This window comes from Budorcas taxicolor, chromosome 21 (assembly GCF_023091745.1).
Source record: "Budorcas taxicolor isolate Tak-1 chromosome 21, Takin1.1, whole genome shotgun sequence".
NCBI classification, from domain to species: domain Eukaryota; kingdom Metazoa; phylum Chordata; class Mammalia; order Artiodactyla; family Bovidae; genus Budorcas; species Budorcas taxicolor.
In genome coordinates, this window is record NC_068930.1 from 16,419,586 (window position 1) to 16,441,866 (window position 22,281).

General features: G+C 58.2%; 1 protein-coding gene across 1 annotated transcript in view; it reads left to right on the forward strand.

The window, feature by feature from the left end:
• Window positions 1-22,281, forward strand: part of RGMA (repulsive guidance molecule BMP co-receptor a) — a 49,132-nt gene that overhangs the window by 24,312 nt on the left and 2,539 nt on the right. The window contains exon 3 of the mRNA XM_052659591.1: window positions 13,587-14,101. Within this exon, the coding sequence (XP_052515551.1) occupies window positions 13,587-14,101 (515 nt within the window). The remainder of the gene's footprint in view (window positions 1-13,586; window positions 14,102-22,281) is intronic.

A 22,281-nucleotide genomic window follows, 5' to 3' on the forward strand; every position in this document is an offset into this window, starting at 1 on the left:
GCTCTGATGCACCTCACCTGTGAGGATCAGTGTTCTAAAAATTATTACCCTGGTCGTTCCATGTTTCCTCCTGTCTTTCCCTTTCATTTTAAACTGCAGTTGTTTTAGAAATTAATCCTCGTGGGGAAACTAAGGCTTGCAGAGACCCAGGCCCTGTGCGGTATCCAAGGACATCCATGCCATTCTAGAGTTGAGAACGTTTATCTGAGAGCTGCCATTCAAAAATGTGCAAGCAAGTCAACCCGCTTATCACATCATTGTCCTCCCAGGAGGACTTTGTGTCCCAGAGGGAGAGACTGAAATGAGTCCTGTTGCCAGAGCCAGGTGGCAGTAGCGCCAGCCTGCAGGCTGGTGTGTGACACGCCAAGGGACCTGCAGGGCCGAGCCCTGGCTCCCAGGGAGGGTGGGATGTGAAGTCCTGCGGATGGTTGGCCCCTTTGGCCCTGAGGATGAGCTGGGGCATAAGGGGAGGATCTCTGGTTGTCAGGTTTAGGAAGGGAAACCGCTGCAAGCTTGAAGGAATTGCTAGCAGTCAACCCAGTGCGAAAGGAGAACTGGGCAGAGACAATCAACAGGCTCAGATAACAATGCTCCGTGAGATGGGACAGTTGGGTCCAGGTCTCTGTGGCGGTGAGGGAACCGCATGGGGACCGCTTTATGTGCTGGAGGTCATACGGTTCCTGCTAACATGTCCTGCTTGGGTGCAATGTGAACGGCCCTTGGAGCTGGTTGGAGGATCCAGGTTTTATGTTTGGTTGAGGGGTTGGGGCGTCATACTGTTTCAATGCCTGGCTGCATTCTGCCTGCCTGAAATTGAGGGCACCGTTTCTTTAGGGTGACCAACTCATCCCAGTGGAGCTGGGAGTTTCTAATTTTAAAGTTGGGAGTCCCATGTCTTTAGAAGCCCCCTCAGTCCTGGGTACCCCAGGATGGTCGGTTTCCCTGGACTGTCCGTGTCCTGGGACCAGGGCTTGACCTGTGTCTGTTAATCCTGCTGCCACAGACGGTTCAGTCCTGGGTGTAAAGGGCCTCCCCTTCTGTCCGTTTGTCCAGCGCTAGGCCTCATTCCTGCACCCTGTCCTGCCTGTCTCCGCTGGCACCTGCTGCAAGCAGCTGAGCCACCCTAGGACCTGCCTCTGGGGTGATCCCCGCCCCCACCCCACTGTCCAAATTGCTCAGGAGCTCAGGGCTCTGCGTGACCCTCTCCGGAGCACCCAGAAGGGAGAGCCCGCTGACACCGGGTTCCACACTCCTCTCCAGCCTCATTCCCGTGGCCTCTGGCACGCCCCTGGGCTCCAGGTCCCTGCTGGTCTCCGTACCTGCCACCACCCACCCACCTTATGGGTGGGCAGCCCCCAGGCCTTGCTCATGCCATGCCTGGTTTGGAAGGGGAACGCCCACTGGCAAAGCCCAAGGTCAGTGCCACCTGTCGGGACCCAGCGCCGTCCCTCCAATGACTTGAGGACTGGCCACCTTGGTCCTTGCTTCCCGAGTCTTAGGTTTTAATCTTCTTCTAAATCACTGGATCTGTTTATAAGGGCAGGAACCCCATTTCCTGTTTCTCCGTGCACTTTTCTCTGATATGCACCCCAAACACACCTGGCACAATCCCGGAAATTACAGGACCGTTGCGTTTCTTTGTGTTTTTGTTTGGTTTTTTTTTGCTCCACAGACCGAGATCGCAGGTTTGGGGAGGGGGGTTGTCCACGTATCCAAATCATTCTTTCCAAAAGATGTTTTTCTGTTTATAAAGACAGTACTCATTTTTAAACCTAAAGATAGAAAAGGATAAATAAGAAAATGAAAATAACCAAAATTCCAACCTCCCCCAGGCTGCCATCACTAGTTAACATTCATGAATAGCCTTTAAGACACGGTACCATTATATTCTCCACAATATGATCATTTGAAGGAAAACAATTATCTTAAAATTTATGATTTTGTATAGGAGTAGAGCCTATTAACAATGTTGTGGTAGTTTCAGGTGGATGGTGAAGGGACTCAGCCGTACATACACATGTATCCATTCTCCCCCCAAAGTCCCCTCCCATCCAGGCTACCACATAGCATTGAGCAGAGTTCCATGTGCTGTACAACAGGTCCTTGCGGAAAACAACATTTAAGGAAATATATATTTATTGGTTTATTTATTTGGCTGCATCAGCCTTACTTGTGGCCCTTGAGCTCAGCAGTTGTGGCACACAGGTTTAGTTGCCCCAAGGCATGTGGGAACTTAGTTTCCTGACCGGGGATCAAACCTGCGTCCTCTGCAGGGCAAAGCAGAGTCTTAACCACTGGACCACTGGGGAAATCCCCCCGAACAACAGTTTTTAAAGCTCTCCCTTATGTCCAGTGGCCAGAGCATCCGAGGTATTCTGCTAAATGTTTGAAATATGTCACCTCATGAGATGGTCACCCCTCCCTCCAAGCATCATCATTCTCACTGTGTCGACGAGGAGACAGAGGGTCAGAGAGGTTCCCAACATCACGCAGCTGAGTCAGCGGCAGAGCCAAGAGGAGAACTCAGACCCCTGTGCTTTTCCACACGCCAGATTTTGGATAAACACACTCATTAAACATGTTCTGTAGCATTTCAGACTCTGAGCTGTGTAGCATACAAGGCTTTATGATGAGAGGGAAAAAATAAGAAACTCTGGAGATATGATTGGATAGCAGAATGAAGAGGGACCACACTTCCCCATGGCTCTCACGTGGTTGCCTCCTCCCAGAGACCCTCTCTGCTCCCTGTCCATCCCCAACTTAGCATTTCAAAGCAGATGCCACTTTGGCAGAGCTCTCGCGGTGCAAATTTTCCCAAGTCAGATTTATGTCTTTGGGGTTTTTGCTTATTTATTCATTTCATGCACCATTTCGCCCGGGCAGTCAGAATACCGAAACGCCTATTAAAGTGATCCCTCTGCGCCCAGGTCCCTGTAAAAAGGAGCCATTATTGCTCCCCGTGCTAAGGAATGTTCCAGGAACACAGGCTCACACATGTGTGTGCACCAGCCGGGCCGGTGCCCTCCCGGTTCTCGAGGAAGGTGGAAGAAGGGCCTGCCTGCGGAGGGAGGTGGGGGAGCAAAGACACTTCACGTGGTTTTTGACCTGGGACAGCTGAGCAGAGGAGCACAGGGCTCCTGGAGGCAGGACCAGAATGGAAAATTGTCATCCCTGAAGCCAGCCTTACCTAGACTTGCTCAAGAGACATGGGTTCGATCCCTGGGTCAGGAAGATCCCCTGGAGGAGGGCATGGCAACCCACTCCAGTATTCTTACCTGGAGAATCCTATGGACAGGGGAGCCTGGCGGGCTGCAGTCCATGGGGTCACAAAGAGTCCCACGCAACTGAGCACAGCAGCAGCTACCTAGACTCAGGAAAAGGGGTGTGCCTCAAAGCAGGAAGCCCAAACTGCTCACCCGCACGCTTCATTTATACCAAAAGTGACACTTTTGCCCCCAAACCATCCTCCCTGTGGAAGCCAGGCTTGCTCAGCACTCTGCCCTCCTGGCAGGGTGGTCTTGGCATGGGGTCCTGCGCCCAGCCCCTGCCTGCTGTGGGCCCTTCTGACCCAGAGGAGCCCTGCTGACAGGCCCGCCGTGGCCTTGGGCCTGACGGTGAGCACATGTGCTTTTTAACACCCTCTTGGCTGCAGATGCGGCTGCGTGTGGCTCCAGGGGGAGCTGGGAGGAAGGGGAGGGTGTCCAGTTGGGAAAGCTGAGGTGTGCCCTTTTCCTTGGCACTCGGCGTGGTTTCCTGCAGCGACTTGGCGTGTGTGGAAGCTGGGACAGAGAAGCCTGGCTGGGTGTGACGAAGGGGCAGTGCCGCTTGCCCAGCTCGGTGAGTGGCATTCAGCCACCTCTGCCCACACTTAGCAGTGAGTTAACCCCCAGCTCCCCTATGGCTCAGCCAGTAAAGAGTTCACCTGCAATGTAGGAGACACAGGAGCTTGGAAGACCCCCTGGAGGAGGAAGTGGCAACCCACTCCAGTATTCTTGCCGGAAAACTCCAGGGGCAGAGGAGCCTGGCGGGCTGCAGTCCTGGAGGTCGCAGGGTCAGACACGACTGAAGCAACTTAGCACAAGAGCACACATCCCCTCCTGCCTTCCCTCAGCCAGTACAGATGCTCTGAGAGGCTTCCCCTTGCCTCCATCTTTCTCAGGTCAGCCGGTCCCCAGAGGAAGTCCCCAGTGCTCTCAGGGGGGCCAAGAGGCAGGCTGGAGTCACGGGCAAGGGCGGTTCCTTGGACCGTTCTCAGGCTGAGCTGGGAGGAATACCTTTGAGGAAAGGGGATCACTCTGGCTGCTTGTGGGTTAAGGAAGGCAGGGTCCTCTGCACCTGGTGAAAAAGCCAGTCCCTTACCTGGGTGTGTGCCTCTTCCGTGTCTGACGCCAGACACCTGCGTGTTTACGCCAGGACGATGGAGCAACAAACCTGGCAACCCCAGGCACCTCTCAAGCTAGGAGACTGCGGAACACTGCCCAGCCAGAGCTTGCCAAACTCTGGCACTGTGTCTGTCCCCTGTCCCCGCCCAGCCTCGGTGCCGGAGAACAGGAGGGGGTGGGGAGTGGCCCACTGCGCCTGCCTGGTGCCACGGGGAGGTGCTCCCTGCTGCGCCCACAGAATGGGAACAGGTTTCCCACCGCCTTGGGGATCCGCATCCCAACTCGTTGCTAAGAGACGAGCCTCAGCATCACTGCTGCCCCGGGTGGGGGTTGCGGGGGGGCGCTCAACCCCTTCCACTGAGTTCTCCTTGAAGCTGTCCTCCCTCTGCTCTGCCTGCTCCTACCCTAATTAAAGCCACCCTCTGTTATGTTACGCCACTCCCTAAAATAGCCTTCTCATCATGCCACGAGCATACTGAAAATTACTCAGTGGGCTTCCCGCTTTCAGCGGGATCTGACCTGAAATCCTTGTGCTGGCTTATCAGGGTGTTGCCACAGGGAGGCTATTACAGTGGGTTGTGTCTAGATGGGCAGGGGAGGACACCAAGGCCACGAGGGACCACGGAGGCAGATACAGCGTTGCAGGAGGGGACTTCCACTCCTGGGACTGAGGGGACAAGGGGAAGAGGACCTTGGGGGCCCGGGGCTGTGAGGAGGGCTGCTGCTGCACGGCTGAGCTGGGTACTGGAACAGCAGCGGCTGGAGGGGACGAAGGGGCAAGGCTGGGTTGTGATGACCGGGTCAACCTGGCTGGGCCTTGTGTAGCGCCGCCTTGTGGAGGAGTCAGGCAACAGGGAGCTGGGTGAATGGGGACACAGGGTTTGCACCAGAGCAGAGCAAAGCAGTTCGAAGCTGAACCACATTCGCCTCATCCCCGGCTTTCACTCCGTGTCTGGCTCCAAACTCCCAGCACACTTCCGGCCCATGCCAGCTGTTTCGGAGCCCCTCGGATTTCTGTACCTCTGCCCCACATAACCTGGCGAATCCCACTGCCCTTCCAGACCCCGTGAAACAGCTGCTTCTCGGTACTGTCTGTCCCCTCCATCCCTCAGTCTCTGTACACGTGAACCTTATCCCCGGCACCCTGGTGGTTTTTGTAGCCGACTTCACCTGAGCTTGTTCCAGGAATGGCAGGAAGCACCTTGCCTGCACGCAGTGGACTGAGTCCAGAACCTTCAGCTAGTATAGGAACCCAGGCAGTTCCCCTGCAGACCACAGATCTGGGCAGACCCAACGTGATGGGGGGGCTCGCCTTCTAAGACGCCTTACTCCTTTAAGAAGAGGCAGGTTTTTTTCTCTTTCCGGGCTCAACCCACCCCTCCTCCACCACCAATGAAACCTGATCTAACCCCTTTGCACGAGGGTAATTTATTGGTCTGTTGGGCTTTTCTCGGTGGCAAATTGCATTGTCTGTATTCCCGGGTTCAGGCGCAGGAGCGGCTCTGCATTCCTAAGACTCCTTTCTCAGGGCTGGGCCTTCGCACCCCTCGGCACTTGGAGAAGTGAGTTTTATTGGGCTTCTTTGTTATGCAAACAAGCCGGTAATAATCAGGCTATTATTCTGAAAGATTGGGCTTGATTAACAGTTCAAAGGAGGTCTCCGAAAGCAGCTAATGCCGTGGTGGTGCATAAATATCTCCATCCTGCCTGGGTCTGTACAGCTGCTGCTCCCAGATCCCGGCACCCTGTCCCCCGCCCCCTGCCTTTCTGTTCCAAGAGGCTCTGGGTTGCTATTTAAAGGAAAAGAATTAAGTCAGGCAAGCCGTGTTGCTGTGATTTCTCGCTGCTGTGTCTCAGACCTCGAGGACGGTAGTCTGGAGCCCGTGCGTGCATGCTCAGTTGCTTCAGTCGAGCTCGACTTTGTGACCCCATGGACTGTAGCCCTCCAGGCTCCTCTGTCCGTGGGATTCTCCACGCAGGAATACTGGAGTGGGTTGCCATGCCCTCCTCCAGGGAATCTTCCCGACCCAGGGATTAAACCTGCGGCTCCTGCATCGCAGGCAGATTTTTTTTTTAACCACCAGGCTAGATCCCACCTCCCCACAAAGTGAAAGGTTACAGAGGCGGGGTGCCAGGGGAGGGGCACAGGTGCTTTGAGTGATGAGTGCGGGAGTCAGAGGATTCTCGGGGGATCTGTGGGCACGAGGTGGCACCCCAGCTCGGCCGTGGATGGTTGACACGGTTCTGTGAGGCCCAAAGAAGGTGGCCCAGGAAAGCCGAGGGGCCATCTCCAGTATCAGCAGGGTTACTGTTGAGCCTTTTCCCTGTGAGCCCCCACCCATCTCCCTCAAGCTGGCAGACCTGGGGTCCACAGCTGGAGCTGCCAAGAGCAGGAGGGGCTGGCCCAGCCCAGCAGTGGAGTGCCGCCGGGCAGGGGGCTTTCCTGCCGCGGGGGCTGGCTGGAGGTGCAAACTGTTGACCTGTGGCCGCTCTCAGGCCCTGGGTTTTAAAATTCCATGCTATGCGTTTTGAAGCTGACCTGGAGTTTGCCCACCAAGCAATCCGTAATTACAGTGATCTCAATGAAGCCAGTTGCACAGAGAAACAGAAGCCCTGGGCCTCACTGCACAAATTGGGAGCAAATGGATCCCCAGGGCCCCCAAGTCCTGCTGTGGCGAGGGGACCCTCTTCCAGGGCTGAGCGTGGGCTCTTGTCTGATACTTACAGATGAATTGTCCAAGGAGACACACGTGTTGATAAAGCAAGAGACTTTATTGGGAAAGGTGGAGAGCAGGAGGGTGAGGAAACCCAGAAGTGCTCTGCCACGTGGCTGGCGGTCCCAGGTTCTCCCGGGATGGGGTTAGGTTCCTGGCTGTCTCTGGCCCCTCATTCTGACTCAGAGTCCTTCCTGGTGGTACATACATCCAGAAGGATGGATTCCAACAAGGATTCGGGGAGGCTGGTAGGACATACAGACTGGTGTCTCCTGTCTCCTTTTGACCTTTCCCGAATTCTTCCAGTTGGTGGTAGCTTCTTAGCTCCTTGTTCCTTACCAGGACCTCCTGTTGTTAAGATAACTCATGCAGGTGGCTACTGTCTTCCCTGGCCAGGGCGGGCAGTTTCGTTCAGTCAGTTGGTTCCCATAACAGCCCCAGCCTGCGCCCCACCTTTTGAGCCAAGTGTCCAGCATCGTGGGGCACCGGAGGGAATTCAGTGGTTTCCTAGTGGTGACCTGGGCTGGCCAGTGTCTTTGCCGCCTCTGGATTCTCCTCTATTTGTTTCTTAGTAGCTAATCCCTGAAGTCCTAAGTCCCAAGAGGCTTGAGTCAAAAACAAAACAGGTGTCCTAGGCTTCCAAGAAGTGTAAAGTCTGTGCACGGTCTTAGCCTTTTCCTGGGTGCTGAGATGGAGCTCCAGGTACCCAGGGTCAGCACGGGCTCCCTGAGAGCCGCCCCCGCCCTAGGACAGACAGGGCAGCATCTGAGTTGGAAACAGGAGCTCAGGAGAACTGAGGCCCTGGCTCTGCACTCTTCCGCTGCCGCCTGGCCGCCTAGCGAGGTCTGCAGGAGCCAGTCCTGAGCAGAGAAGGCCTCGGTCAGAAAAGCTCGCCTCCTCCTCCCACTCACAGTAAGGTGTTTCAGACTCTCAGACTTGCCTTCCTTCCTTCCTTGAACACTCACATCAGAAAAGGCTAAGGTTTACTGCATGGAATTCAGGTGATTAGGGCTTTTTTTTTTTTAAAGATATGGCACATAAAAATCAGCTGCTTTGGGCTCTCTGGCAGGTGACGCCCCAGTGCAGAGCTTTTCCTTTTGATGCTGGGCCAGATTACATCAAGTCTCTGACCTGGGAGGTGGTGGTGGGGGGAGCTTCCACCTGTGATTTACAGAAGTGGACACAGGGCAGCAGGATGGCCCCACAGGGGTCAGGGCCCCCTCGGCTCCTCACCCGTGGGGACTGTCCAGCTCTGGCATCCCTGGGAACCCCCGCCCCCGGCCCCAGGAAATGATGGCTGCCAGGCTGGGAAGAACTGTATGACCTCCTGGAGAGAGGGCAGAAGGGAACAGGTTCCCCCACCTCTGGCCCCGGCTCTCATTACTCTCAGTGGCCTGTTGCAAGCCTCTCCCCCACCCTGATCGGGTAGCATGTCCGTTACCGTGAGAGCTCCTGGGCTTCCTCTTAGATGCCCAGGAAGCTGTGCAAGGCCCGAGGAGACCCAGGACATCGGGGGTGTGTGGCCAGAGACATCACGGCCCTGGCTCGATCCAGGTGAGGCTGGGCCTTTGGGCATGATGGAGTCAGGAAGAGCTGCCCAGACTCTGATCTGAGTCAGGGTGGAAGAGCAGGTTCCAGGGCCAGCCAGGGCCCTGAACTGAGCTGCAGGCAGCAGAGTGGAGGCTGTGGGCGGTCCCTGGGTTCCCGGGGAGGAAGTGGGGGAGGTGCTGGCTTCCTTCCAGCCCTGCCACGTGACCTTTAGCTTCTGACCCCACAGGGGTTGTATGTGTCCCTCTCCGAGACTGTTGGCAGGGACTCTGATCTAGGGAGTGCCCGCTGGTCCCAGGCACTGCCCATCCACCTCCTCAGTCTCCAGCAGGCTCTGAGGCTGGTGCTGCCCCCACTTCACAGATGCGGAAACTGAGGCCAAGCCACTCCCCACAAGTGCTAGGAAGGGACAGAGCGGGACCTCGGGCCAGTCCCCTGCCCAGCACCGCGGGCAACCAGCGTCTCCTTCAGACTTCTCCACTTTTGGCCCAGTCCCAGGTGACAGCATCGCAAACGTTCTCCAGATGGTTGAGAGCTTGGAGCTCAGCCCCACCACCACCACCGTGCTCAGATGGAGGCAGAGAGCGGGGCCCTGGCCCCTGGGCACAAGGAGGGTGGGAGAGCACCCTCTGCGGGGCTGCCATCCCCCCCTGTCGCTCCCCATGGCAGGGGGGCCGGGGGCACAAGAGAAGGCGCCTGGATGAGCAGGGATGAGCAGATGAGAGCTGCCCGCCGCAGCCACTCTGTGTTAGCAACTGGGCTCCCTGCTGGGCTTGCTCCTCACTGCCCCCCAGCCCAGACCATGTGCCCAGCGCACATCCCAGACCTGTGCGTGTGGCGGTGGAAGGGGTGAGGAGTAATGGCCCCTCTGAGGCTGTGGCTGTTGACAAGAGAAGAACCCACTCAGGCCCCAGAGGGCCTGGCGGAAATGGCAGATTTCAGGCCTACCGGGCCGGTGGGGTCAGAGCCCACCTGTTGGGCACAGGGACATCTGAGGAGTGCCCTCTGAGCAGATCCCCGAGCATCTGAGGGACTCCCTTTGGGGGGGCGCCTTAAGGGGGATTTCAGTCATGGGTTTCAGACACACCACAGAGCTCTGAGACACGGCTCTGAGCCTGGTTTTCAAAGCTGTGGAGATAGCAGGACAGGCCCCCACTACTGCATGTTTGTGGGGGATGGAGCCACACATGACAGGATGAGGAGTGCCCCCCAACATGTCCCACACCATCTGAGTGAAGGCTGGCCCTGACCTAGGCACTCCTGACACCACCATCTGAGTACAGGCTGGCCCTGACCTAGGCACCCTCCTGACCCCAGCCTTCAAGTCCCTGCCCGCCGGTGGCTGCACCCTGAGAAACAGACCCCAGGAACCAGAGTGTGGATGCAATGCCACAGAGAGTGTGTGGGCCTCCTGGTGGGTGGGGGCCTCTCAGCACCGCACCGCAGTCACCCTGAAGCCCACCAGGGGGGCGTGTGCCCGAGAACCACCCAGCGGCCGTTGTGGGGAATCAGGAAGCACCAAGGTTGTCTGAAGCCTTGGAGCTGCTGAGGACCCTTCAGGTCCTTCAGGTCTGCGACTGTGCGCGCTCAGTCGGGTCCGACTCTGTGTGACCCCGTGGACTGTAGCCCCCCAGGCTCCTCTGTCCATGGAACTCTCCAGGCAAGAGCACTGGAGTAGGTTGCCATGCCCTCCTCCGGGGGATCTTCCCAACCCAGGGATCGAACCCACGTCTCTTGCATCTGCTGCATTGGGAGGAGGGTTCTTTACCTGAAGGGCCGAATTCAATTCCTGCTTCTTCCTCACCGTGGAACCTCAGGCAAGAAAGCCAGCCTCCCTGAGCCTGGCTCTCTCCTCTAGGAGATGGGGTGCTGTAGTGCCTGCCCACGGGGCTGCCCGGGGCCCTGAATGACGTGGGATCTGTGGGGCCCAGGCCACTGAGCCTGGGACACAGTCAGTTGACTGGGACTTGTGTCTCTGCCGCCCCAGCTGGGCTCTGGAGGAGAGCTGAGGCCAACGCAGGCCTGCGTGTGCTGCAGCGGTCTAGCTATAAAGGGACAGGCACTGTCTTTCGTGTCCTTTGGGCATGGTAAGGGCCAGAGGGGGTCCCGGGACTGGTGGGCAGCAGACGGAGCCACAGCAGCCACCACGCAGCACGAGGCTCACTCCTTCCGGAATGGTTTCCTCCGAGATGCCTATTCTGGAATTCTGAGAAGGCAGCAGGGCAGGGCAGCTCACCTGCTTCAGAATCCCTGAGACTACCGGAGTGGACATCGCACAGACCAGAGGTGGAGGGTTGGGGGTTGCGTCGGCCAGTTCCTCTGACCTGTGTTCCTCCACGTGGCTTGTTCTGCACGATGCCCTCCACACCCAGCCCTCCGCCTCGAGGGTCTCCTTTACCGTCTCCCACGCAGGCCACGGTAGCGTCTGCAGCCCACAGGGAGGTTGGGCCCTTGGGCCTCTTCCGCAGGTGGGAGAATCATGAAGATGGCAGACCCAGAGAATCTTCTCCCCACCTTGTTTTTTAATTGATGACCGTGCTGGGTCTTCCTCGTTTGCACAGGCTTTCTGTAGTCGCGGAGAGCGGGGGCTGCTCTCTTGTTGGTGGTACACCGGCTTCTCACTGCACTGGCTGCTCTTGTTGCAGAACACAGGGCTAGAGCGTGCAGGCTCAGCAGATGAGGCCCACGGTCTTAGCTGCATGTGGAATCTTTCTGGACCAGGGATCAAACCCGTGTCCCTGCGCTGGGAGGAGGATTCTTATCCACTGCACCACCAGGGACGTCCCTTCTAGACGCCTTTTAAAGGAGCCCTGGGCCAGGAACGTGCCTTTTCGGGAGGGCGGCCACACAGGGGGTCTCCCTGGCTGGGCAGCTGTTCACGGCCCTCACCACCTATCGTTTACCAGGTCCGCTGCTTTTGGTTGGCACGCTTCTTCAACTTAAAATGGGAAATCTGTAGCTCTCCTGTCAAATCTATTTTATTTTCCCCAATACATACTTAAGTAAGTAAATACGTAACTTCTCAAAGTTAAAAGAAGACTGCTTACTCAGATACCACCTGAAATGGCCTTGTTTACCAGCAGTGTGACAAACACAGGTCACGTTAGAGGAAAAGCCTGGACTTCAGGACGAGCATCTTGTTTCCCAGCTGTGTGACTTAGGCAGGCCACATCTGCTCCAGGAGCATGGTGTCTGCTCCTGCAGGGGTGAGTGACCGCCTCAAGATAGGTTGTCCAGGTGTCTAGGTACGGGGCCGGGCGGCGGCCTGCACAGTGCTTTTGGAAACCTGCCCCAGTGGACTTCTGTCCCTGCTTTTAATCCCCGCTTGATTGTATAGGTAAAAAGCCAGTTGTTCAGTCGCTCAGTCGTGTCCAGCTCTTTGCGACCCCATAGACTGCAGCACGCCAGGCTTCCCTGACCTTCACTGTCTCCTGGAGTTTGTTCAAACTCATGTCCGTCGAGTCGGTGATGCCATCCAACTATCTCATTCTCTGTCGCCCCCTTCTCTTCCTGACCTCAGTCTTTCCTAGGATCAGGGTCTTTTCCAATGAGTCGGCTCTTCACATCAGGTAGCCAGTATCAGAAAGTAAATAGACTTTTCCAAGGTTAAGAGTCAGATTAGCAGCCCAGGCAGGGGTGGCTGGAGCCAGAGCCCCCCTTCTCTGCTGACTGGGCTGAGACACCAAACGCTGGGCCTGCTGGCCCCTCTGCCCCTGGAAGTCAGTGTAGAAGCTTCCCTCCTGCTGCCACGTGTAGTGTCCACGAGCTCTACAGAAGAATCCAGGAGGCTGGTGGGAAAGGGCAGCGTCCCTGTGTCGGGGGGTGCGAGATTCAGGGGTGTTAAAGTCACAGTTCTCAGGCATGAGGTGGGCGGTGGTAAAGCCTCCACCTGCCAATGTCGGAGACATGGGTTCAATCCCTGGGTGGGGAAGATCCCCTGGAGGAGGAAACAACAACCTACTCTAGTCTTCTTGCTGGAAAATTCCATGGACGGAGGGGCCTGGCGGGCTACCGTCCATGGAGTTGCAGAGTCAGGCACAGCTTAGTGACAACAATAAAATTATCACTAAGGTCTCAAAGCTTGTGAGTGACCTTGGCAGGGAAAAGCATGAACTGGGACACATCGAAGGTTATCACTCTTAGTTGCTTCCCAGATTGTGGTCCAGAGCAGGATAATGGTGTGTGGAGCTACAGTACTGAGAGGGAAGCCGCCCTTAGTCTGTAGAGGAAGCCGGGGAACTGGGGCTAGTAGAATAATCACAGTGGCCGACATTCATTGAGCTTCCACTCTGTGCCCCATGCAGGGGTAAGTCCTTTAGCACTTTGAGCAACCTCATAGGGTAGATACTATTATCACCCCACATTCTAGATAGATATAATGAGGCAGGCAGCCTTCCCAAGTGGCTCAGTGGGGAAGATCTCCTGGAGAAGAGAATGGCTACCCACTCCAGTGTTCTTGCTGAGGAAACCCCATGGACAGAGGAGCCTGGTGGGCTGTATAGTCCTTGGGGTCGCAAAGAGTCAGACAGGACTGGGCGCCCACTGAGGCACAGAGAAGTTAAGTGATTCATGCAAGGTTACACAGTGGCAGAGATCGGAGCACATACTGAGTAGTGGGGCTTCATTCCCTGCCAGATTGCTGTTGGTGTGAATGTGTCAAAGGCACAAGGGTGGGCAGAAAGCTTGAGGGGCTGGGCTGGAGTAGGGAAAGTAGGGGCATGCTCCCCCAACCCTTTAAGCCTGCGGAGGGCTGGGCACCCAGGGTCGTTAAGGATGGTAGGCAGGGCCGATCTTGCACTGGACCACCTACCACCTGCGGGACCTGGGCAGAGGCCAGTGTCCTCCCTTGCCTGTGCCCGCCGCCCTGGCCTGTTGCAGGGGTTCCGGAGGCCTGGGCTCACCATTTCCAACCTGAAGGCGCCCCCTCTTCCCGTCCCTGCAGCCTCCTCCTCGTGCAAGATCCTCAAGTGCAACTCTGAGTTCTGGAGCGCCACGGCGGGCAGCCACGCGCCGGCCGCGGACGACGCCCCCGAGTTCTGCGCCGCGCTGCGCACCTACGCCCTGTGCACGCGGCGCACCGCGCGCACCTGCAGGGGGGACCTGGCCTACCACTCGGCGGTCCATGGCATCGAGGACCTCATGAGCCAGCACAACTGCTCCAAAGATGGCCCCACGTCGCAGCCACACCTGCGCACGCTGCCGCCCCCCGGGGACAGCCAGGAGCGCTCGGACAGCCCGGAGATCTGCCACTACGAGAAGAGTTTACACAACCGAGCGGCCGCCCCCAACTACACGCACTGCGGCCTCTTTGGGGACCCGCACCTCCGGACTTTCACAGACCGTTTCCAGACCTGCAAGGTGCAGGGCGCCTGGCCGCTCATCGACAATAATTACCTGAACGTGCAGGTCACCAACACACCGGTGCTGCCCGGCTCGGCGGCCACTGCCACCAGCAAGGTATGGGGGGTCTGGGGGGCGGGGGTAGGGGGCAGTGGCGCGGTGTCACAGCACCAGGCCCTAGGGTCAGGAGGGCCCAGACTTTCCCCCACCAGACCCAGACACCTCCTGCACCCAACATTTTCTTATTGTCAGTCAATGAGCTAATTTCTGGTAGTTCAGCTGGTGAAGAATCTGCCTGCAATGCAGGAGACCCGAGTTTGATTCCTGGGTGATTCCCTGGAGAAGGGATAGGCTACCCACTCCAGTATTCTTGGCCTTCCCTGGTGGCTCACATAGTAAAGAATCTGCCTGCAATGCGGGAGACCTGCCCTTCGATCCCTGGGTTGGGAAGATCCCCTGGAGGAGGGCATGGCAACCCACTCCAGTATTCTTGCTTGGGAGATCACATGGACAGAGGAGCCTGGTGGGCTACAGTCCATGGGGTCACAAAGAGTCTGACACAACTGAGCAGCTAAGCACAGCACAACGCAACAAACCACCCTGGAGGGCTTCCCTGGCGCCCAGTGGTCAGGAATCCACCAGCCAGTGCAGGAGACATGGGTTCCATCCCTGGGTTGGGCAGATACCCTGGAGAAGGGAATGGCTACCCACTCCAGTATTCTTGCCTGGAGAATTTCATGGACAGAGGAGCCTGGTGGGTTACAGTCCACGGGGTCGAAAAGAGTCAGAAACGATTTAGTGGCTAAACAACAAAACACCCTGGAACCACCTTTGCCGTTTGCCTAGAGTGGGATGTTTATTTAACTGCCAGCCACCATCCACTAGGGGGTCTTTGAAATCAGCACTCTAGGGTCACAAGCTAGCACATAGGCAGAGATTTGTTGGGGGTCGGGGGTGGGCAGGCAGAGTCGAACAAGATAGCAAAACCTAGCCTGCCTTAAAGGCAATTTGTGAATGCTTGGTAAGTGGGAGAGTAAACGTTTAGGAAACTTACTTTCTGTTGTTCGTGTGTGTGCACATTGGCTATAGATGTAAGGTGGATTTTTTTCCTGGGGTTAATAGTCGGGAAAGTTTAGAAACACTCCCAGAGCATTCAGTTTCAAACTTTAGGAGTATTCTTCTCTTGCCTCAAACTGTATTTTGGTAGAAGTCCAGTGTCAAATCCTGATAAAGAGGAGCCTCTGTGCAGGTATGTTTCTGCCGTTGTTATCACTGCACTTTCTGTCCAATAGGGGTCAAACCCCACCCCAGACAAGTGGGCCTGACCACCTCCTGGAGGGGACGGCCCTCCCGAGGGATTCCCATTGCGGCTGCATGTTTACAAACTAAGCAGATTATAGATGATAGTGGTTCTGGAGCCCCCAAGCCAGATATCTGGGTGGGGATCAGATGTGTTCTTTGTTTAAAGCTCCCAGTGATTCTGGGGCATGACGGGCATTAAAGATGCTGGCTGGAGGACGGGGCTGCAGCATGCTGCCGGGGGCACCGGGAAGAGGGAACAAGTAAGGACAGGGCATCAGCCCACTGGGCACCCCAGGGGCCACCCAGGCAGCCTCCCCAGCCCACTGGGCACCCCAGGGGCTAGCCAGGGCCTCCATTTGACACATCCAGCACTGAGGCTTCAAGAGGGAAAGCCACCTCCCCACCCAAGTGCGTTTGGCTGGAAACCGTGCTGGCATTTCACCCGGGCCAGGGGACTCCAGAGCCTGGCAGGTTCTCGCTGTCACGAGAGGCGGTTCCCACCTGGAAGCCCCCGAGGCCGCCAAGAGCCCGTCGTCTTCTGATCCAGGGAGGCTTCAGTGTCCGGGTGGCAGGACTCGAATGCTGCTCTCAGAGCCCCACCCAGAGGCAGCCCCGATGTAGCCGGAGCCCAGGCAATGGGACATTCCAGTCCCCTCCAGACTCTCCCCCCACTGTTTGCAGGGAGGGTCTCCCATGACCTCACACTCATACTTAGCCAGAGGACATGGTCTCAAGGCCAGGAGGCCTAGGGTGATCAGAGCCCAGGCGACAGGGACGCCTCTGCCTCCCCAGGGCCTGGCCCTCCGAGTCCCCGGGGTTTCCGATCTGGCAGTGGGTCTGTTTTGCCAAGAAGAGCACGTTGCAGGGCAGTGTGTGGAGTAGCGCCAGGCTGACCCACAAGGGTGTTTCTGTTCCTTCTCATCCCTCCACACCCCGGAGTAGGACACCAAGGTGACCTGGCCGCCAGGAAAATTCCTGCCACCTCCCTCTGCTCCGGTGGCCCCTGCCTGCCCACAGGGATCTCTCCGGCGACCGGCTGCTAGGTAGAAAACAAGCAGACCATGGCCCCATGGGTGCTCTTACAGGCCTCTGGCCCCGGGCCATGAAGCCTGGTGGGCGGCCTCACCTCTTCGCCACGCCCAGCCCTCTGCAGACCAAGGCAGGGCCCGGAGGCAAGGTCCCAGCTGCGCTCTCCGCGGCCCCTTCCCCTACCCGCCTTTCTCCCAGGAGCCAAGATAAATGTGTGTCAGGAGCCTGAGGCTGTGGCTTCTAAATCCAGCAGCAAACATGCCGTGGAGGGGGACCCCGCCTCCTCGCCCCCTCTTGGCAGGGAGCAGAGGGAGGCTCCCGAGGGTGTCAGAGGGCTCTGGGTCTCGGGGGACCTGACCCAGGGTGGTGAGGGGATCAGGGGTGATAACAGGTCTGGGCGGGGTTGTGCTCAGAGACCAGCAAGGCGGGACTGCTGGTGCCTTAGACTGGGGCGGGGGAAGAAGTAGAGAAAGCTTTTAGATCACGTATCAGGGAGTCCTACAGGCCAGGGCGAGGTGCCTGGCCGTAGAACGCCTCCATGCTACCCTGGGCTCTCTGTGGACACTCGGTGGGACCCTTAGCTCAGCGTCGGTTCATGCCTTCATTCATTCGCTCTTGCGTTCCATTCATTCATTCATTCATCTGGCCCACACGCTTCAGATGCTCGCTCTGTGGCCGGCTTACTGCTGGGCACCGTGGTCGGCAGAGCTGCCTAAGCAAACTCGGGAGCGCCTCCCTTCCTCTTGCGGCGTGGAGCCTCCAGACGGGCCTGGCACTCTGCCGCAGAGACCCCTAATCAAGGCGGCCCCTTTCTGCTGTGACCCAGGGCCACCTCAGTCTTCCCGGCGGGAGAAGCGCTTGAGCAGCACCCTCTCTGATCTCCCCGTCAGCCAGAAGGCATTGCAGGCTCTGCTGGAGGCTCCCAGTCTATGGCCAAGCCCATCCCGGGCCGCAGGGCGGAGACCGGGCCGTGTGTGCCCAGGCGAGAGACACCAGTGGCTGCTTTCCAGCGCGCTCGGCCTGCCTCGGCCTGTTCTCCTGTGGGCCTTCAGTCCTCAGGTGTGTTTGTTCCTCCTCCGATTCAGAAAACTTCGGCCAGACGGCTCTTCTGTGCCAGCCTCTGTGCTCCGCGACGCCTCCTGCCCAGCAGCCCCTGGGTCAATGCTGGACGGCTGAGATCACCCCCCGGGATGCTCGTGACAGCGGCTGGGGCATCGGGATGCTGAGGGTCTCGGGGTCGAGGGGTCAGGTGGCTCCACTCGGAGCCCTGGGGAAGGCCTCCTGTTCGTCCTGGCCCTGAGCTTACCCCCGAAGCAGGCGGAGTACGGGCTTTTATCCCCAAGGTAGTGGAGCCCCAGCTTCACCATCCCCAATTCCCAGGTGGCGCTAGTGGTAAGGAATCCGCCTGCCCAAGCAGGAGTCAGGAGACGTGGGTTCGATCCCTGGGTCAGGAAGATCCCCTCGAGGAGGGCATGGCAACCCACTCCAGTGTTCTTGCCTGGAGAATTCCCATGGACAGAGGAGCCTGGAAGGCCACAGCCCGTGGGGTCGCGCGGAGTCAGACACGACTAAAGCGCCTTAGCACGCACGCACTCCCCAGCCACGGTGCCTCACCCAGGAGCGTGGTATCCTTGCTGCCCAGCCCTGCTCGGCCCGCCCCCGCCCCGTTCTCGTGGAGAGTCCGGATCTGGAGTTTTCCAGCCCAGGCTGACAGTTCAGCTTCCTATTCTCTTGGGGCCTGCCTCCCGTTCCTGCCCACCCCCTGCGCTGCATTTCTTTCCTGCCGTGCTGGGGGCACCCCATTTTGAGCCTCAGGGAGGAGAGGAACTCGGTTCTCTGTGCCCCCGCCCCATGCAGGTTCCCCGGAGCACCCGCATTCCCAGCATCTTTCACCCGCTTGGCCCGTACCCCCCGCCCCCACAGTGTGGGTCCGTGAGGACTGGGGTCATGGACTGCCTCCTTCCGCGTGTGGACACAGCCCCCAGCCCCAGGTCTGGCCCCACAGGTCCTTTGATGACACGGGGCTCCGCCCGCCGCCCGGTGGTGGGGGTGCGCGGGCCCCCGGGGAGGGGGGCGGGCGCTGCGGGAGCGGCAGCCGCGCCCGTGGCCCCGTTGGCAGCCGGCCTCCCCGCTTTCGACAGGCCCCCTTCATGCTGTTACTTGTGGTTGAGTCCCAGGCCCCGGTGCCAAGAGGAGGCGAGCAGCCTGTCAGCCTTCCAGCAGACTGTCTCCGCAAGCGACGGTGGGGAGAGTGAAACCAGCCTTTCCTGTTCCAGGGAGGCCGATGGCAGCGGGAAGGCTGGCCTGCTCCCCACCCGCGGCCTCCGTGTGTCTGTGTGGCCGTGGCCCTGCGCACCGCACCGGCCATGGACCTCCGGGCCCCGCGGCACACCCCCGCCCAGGGCAGGACCACCCACTGCCCGGACCACCCTGGCTGCTCCCCCCGCACCGCCCCCCGCAGGCAGGCGGCCTCCGCATGGGGTGAAAGCCTTGGCTGGAGGTGAGGCAGCCAGAGGTGGGTCCCCGTGCAGGCCTGGGTGGTGGGGGAGTGGCCGCGCCGTGGGCTTCCGCGAGGCGCAGGGCCCGGGCGGAGTGGTGGGGCTGCAGCCCCCCTGGATACCCCTCAGTGAACCAGAGGGCCGCCTCCCCAAACCAGCTATGACCTCCCGCGGGGAGATGGGGAGACGGAACCCCGGGGCCCAGGGAGCTAGGCACGGGGGCCCCTCGACGTCGCCCTCTGTGTCTCGGACAGAGCCTCCAGCCTCAGCTTCGGAACACCAGCCCCTGCTTGCGTCCCGTGAGGACCACACGGGGCGCCCTCTTCCCACACCCCTCCTCATCCGCCAGGTCGCATCCCCAGCGCCTCCGCCCCCAGACGTCTAGGGCCCATGAAAAGGCTTGCCTTCCTTTTAGAGCCGGAAGGAGAAAACCAGCGTGAGCCAGCCTGGACTGTATTAGTTTTTACACCCATGCAGTCACAAGAGGTGGTTTTTTAGTGTTTCTTTTTTATATATTTATTTATTGGTTTGGCTGCACCGGATCTTTGTCTTTGCACGTGGGATATTCGATCTTTGTTGCCGCATGGGGGATCTCATTCCCTGACCAGGGATTGAATCTGGGCCCCCCTGCATTGGGAGCGTGGAGCGATAGCCCCTGGACCACCAGGGAAGTCCCTAATTTTTACTGTTTCTGATGGAGGCAGGGATGCAGGAAGGCCTAGGGGCCTGGAGTTCCCCCAAAGTCATGCTGTGGTCAGCCTCTCTCAGACATCCCCCTCATCCTCACATTTCTCAGGAACAGGGTGAGAAGGGCCAGGGTCTTGTCTGTGTTTCCCCCGAGGGCCCTCATCCACCGCTGGTTACCCCTGGGCTTTATGCTACGTGCGGGGACCTGCAGAACAGTGGCAAAACGCAGCCGGGGACGCCTCTGCGGGCTCTCGCTCTTTCTGCCCTGTTGGTTTGCTCAGCCCAGAACCTTCTGTAGCCGGTAGTCTGCCCCCTCCAGTCCTTGGGGCTCTCAGCCCCTGCTCCCGAGGCCCCCAACCAGGACCAGCTAGCTCCCCCTCGGGCTCCAGGCTGTGCCCCTGGCCACCCTAGAACTGCGGGCAGATGGGCCCCGGCCTGTGCCCACCACACACCTGCGGTCCTGGCTGCCCCTCCCCGACCCTCGCTGCCCCGACGCCGCCACTCTGGGTTTTCTCCTTGGTGCCCGGCAGGTCTGGGCCCTTGCTCCATCGCACGCCCTTAGGCCAGATAATTCTCTCGTGCGTTGCTGCGTTGCCGCGTTGCCCTGGGCCCTGAGAAGGGTGCAGACCACCGTCATGGCCTTCAGCCACCACACCGCCCCCAGGGCCCAGGCAGAGAATTCCGCTGAGGCCAACCTCATGCGGCGTCAGCAGCACCCTGTCCTTTGCCGAAGCCCCTTCAGCCTCCAGACATCACAAGGAGGCGGGGTGCCCAAGCTGGTGAGGCTCTTCTCCAGGCCTAGTGCGGGTGACGGGGCAACGCCTGAGAACGGGGGCCAGGGGCCCTGCAGAGGTCGGGGGGTGTCTTTTAGCCAGGGACCCACAAGGCCTGGGCACCGTCTTGCCCCCATCACCCCTCCTCCCTGCCTGGCTTCAGGCTGCGAGTCCAGGTTCCAGCTGCCCTTGGTCTGGGGGGTGCCATGGCCGTCAAGGCACCCAGAGCCACCGGTGGTAAATCAACAGGCCCCTGGCAACAGGAACGGGCATGGGGGGCTTCCAGCTTCACTCACGTCTCCGCCCCCCTCCGTCTTCCTGGTTGCATCAGGAAGGAAAGCACAGCCACGCGTCTCACCCTTGATGGCGGGGAGACAGGTCACTCCGTGGGCTGCTGGTCTCTTGTCCTTCTCCCAGGCCGCCCACCCTGTGACTGTTTTGGCTAGAAATGTCCAGCGGGTGCAAACCAAGAGACCAGTCCCAACTCTGCCTCCTGCTGTCTGTGTGACCTTGGGCCAGTTGCTTTACTGTCTGAATGAAAATGTCCTCATCTGTAAATCAGGGGTATCGTCCCCTCCCCTGCAGTACCATACAGGTGCGTCAGTAATAAATGCGGCGAGTGAGCCTGTGTCTGTGTTCTTAGGAGGAGAGTTCCTGATGGAGCTTCTTGGCCTTCTGCTTCTCCCAGCAGCTCAGCGCAGCCCCTGCCCCGGCTGCAGGCTCAGCAGAAATGGGCCTCCCTGCTCCCGTGGCCGGAGCTGCCCTTTCCACCGGGAGCCCCCGTCTCCCTTCTGCTGACCAGCACTGCCCTCCCCCACCGCTTCCTCCTGCTCACCAAGGCCAGGCTGGGAGACCCCCTCGGGCCAGCCCCGCCGCCATGGCCGCTGTGGCCTCTGCCTCTGTGGACTTTGCCTGGTGGTTCTTTCTGTGAACAGCAGTCTCTTCTGTTCTAGCTGCTGTCTGGTTCAGCCTGGGGCTTACCGTCCTTTGGTTTTGGACTGTATCAGTTTCCTATCACTGCTGTAACAAGTACCACAGACTAAGTGATTCAGACAGAAATTGAGCCCCTTATACTCCTGAAGGGGAAAAGTCTGAAACGAGTCTTTAAAAAGCTCAAGATGGGGACTTCTCTGGTGTCCCAGGGGATAAGACTCTGTGCTCGTAATACAGGGGGCACAGGTTTGATCCCTGATCAGGGAACTAGATCCCACATGCCGGAACTGAGAGCTGGCTCCGCTTAAATAAATAAATAAAATAGCCTAAATTTTGAAAAAAAAAAAAACAAAAAACCTCAATGTGTTGGCCGGGCCAGTCCTTCGGGGAGTTTCCATTCATTGCTTTTTCCAGGCCTCTGCTGGTTGCCGGCGTCCTTCAACTTGTGGCCACGTCCCTCTAGTCTCTGCCTCTGTAGAAACACCGCCTTCTCTTCTGCGGTCAGATTTCCTGCCTCTGTCTTACAAGGACAGGTGTGATTACGCTTAGGGTCCATCAGGATCGTTTCTCCATCTCAGTGTCCTTAACCTACTCCCACCTGTAAATCCCATTTGCCATTGTTGTGGTCCGGTCGCCAGCTCTTTGCAACCCATGGGCTGCAGCCCGCCAGGCCTCCCTGTCCCTCACCGCCTCCTGGAGCCTGCCCAAGTTCGTGTCTGTTGCATCGATGATGCCGTCCAACCATTTCATCCCCTGTTGCCCCTTATCCTGCCTTCAATCTTTCCCAGCATCAGGGTCTTTTCCAGTGTGTTGGCTGTTCCCATCATGTAGCCAAAGTATTGTTTAACAGGTTCCAGGTTTTAGGGCGTGATATCTTAGAGGGTATTATTCAACCTACCACAGTGGATAAAGACCTTTTATTTTTAATTAGCCCTGCTTGTCGTTTTATGATTCCCCTCTGCATATAGTAAATGAGCTGCTTTTCTACTTAGAAAAGTAGTTTCTAAAGTTCCCTTTATAAATAATAAAAAAAGAAAATTAAGCAAATTGTCTTAAAGAAAAATATTAAATGCAC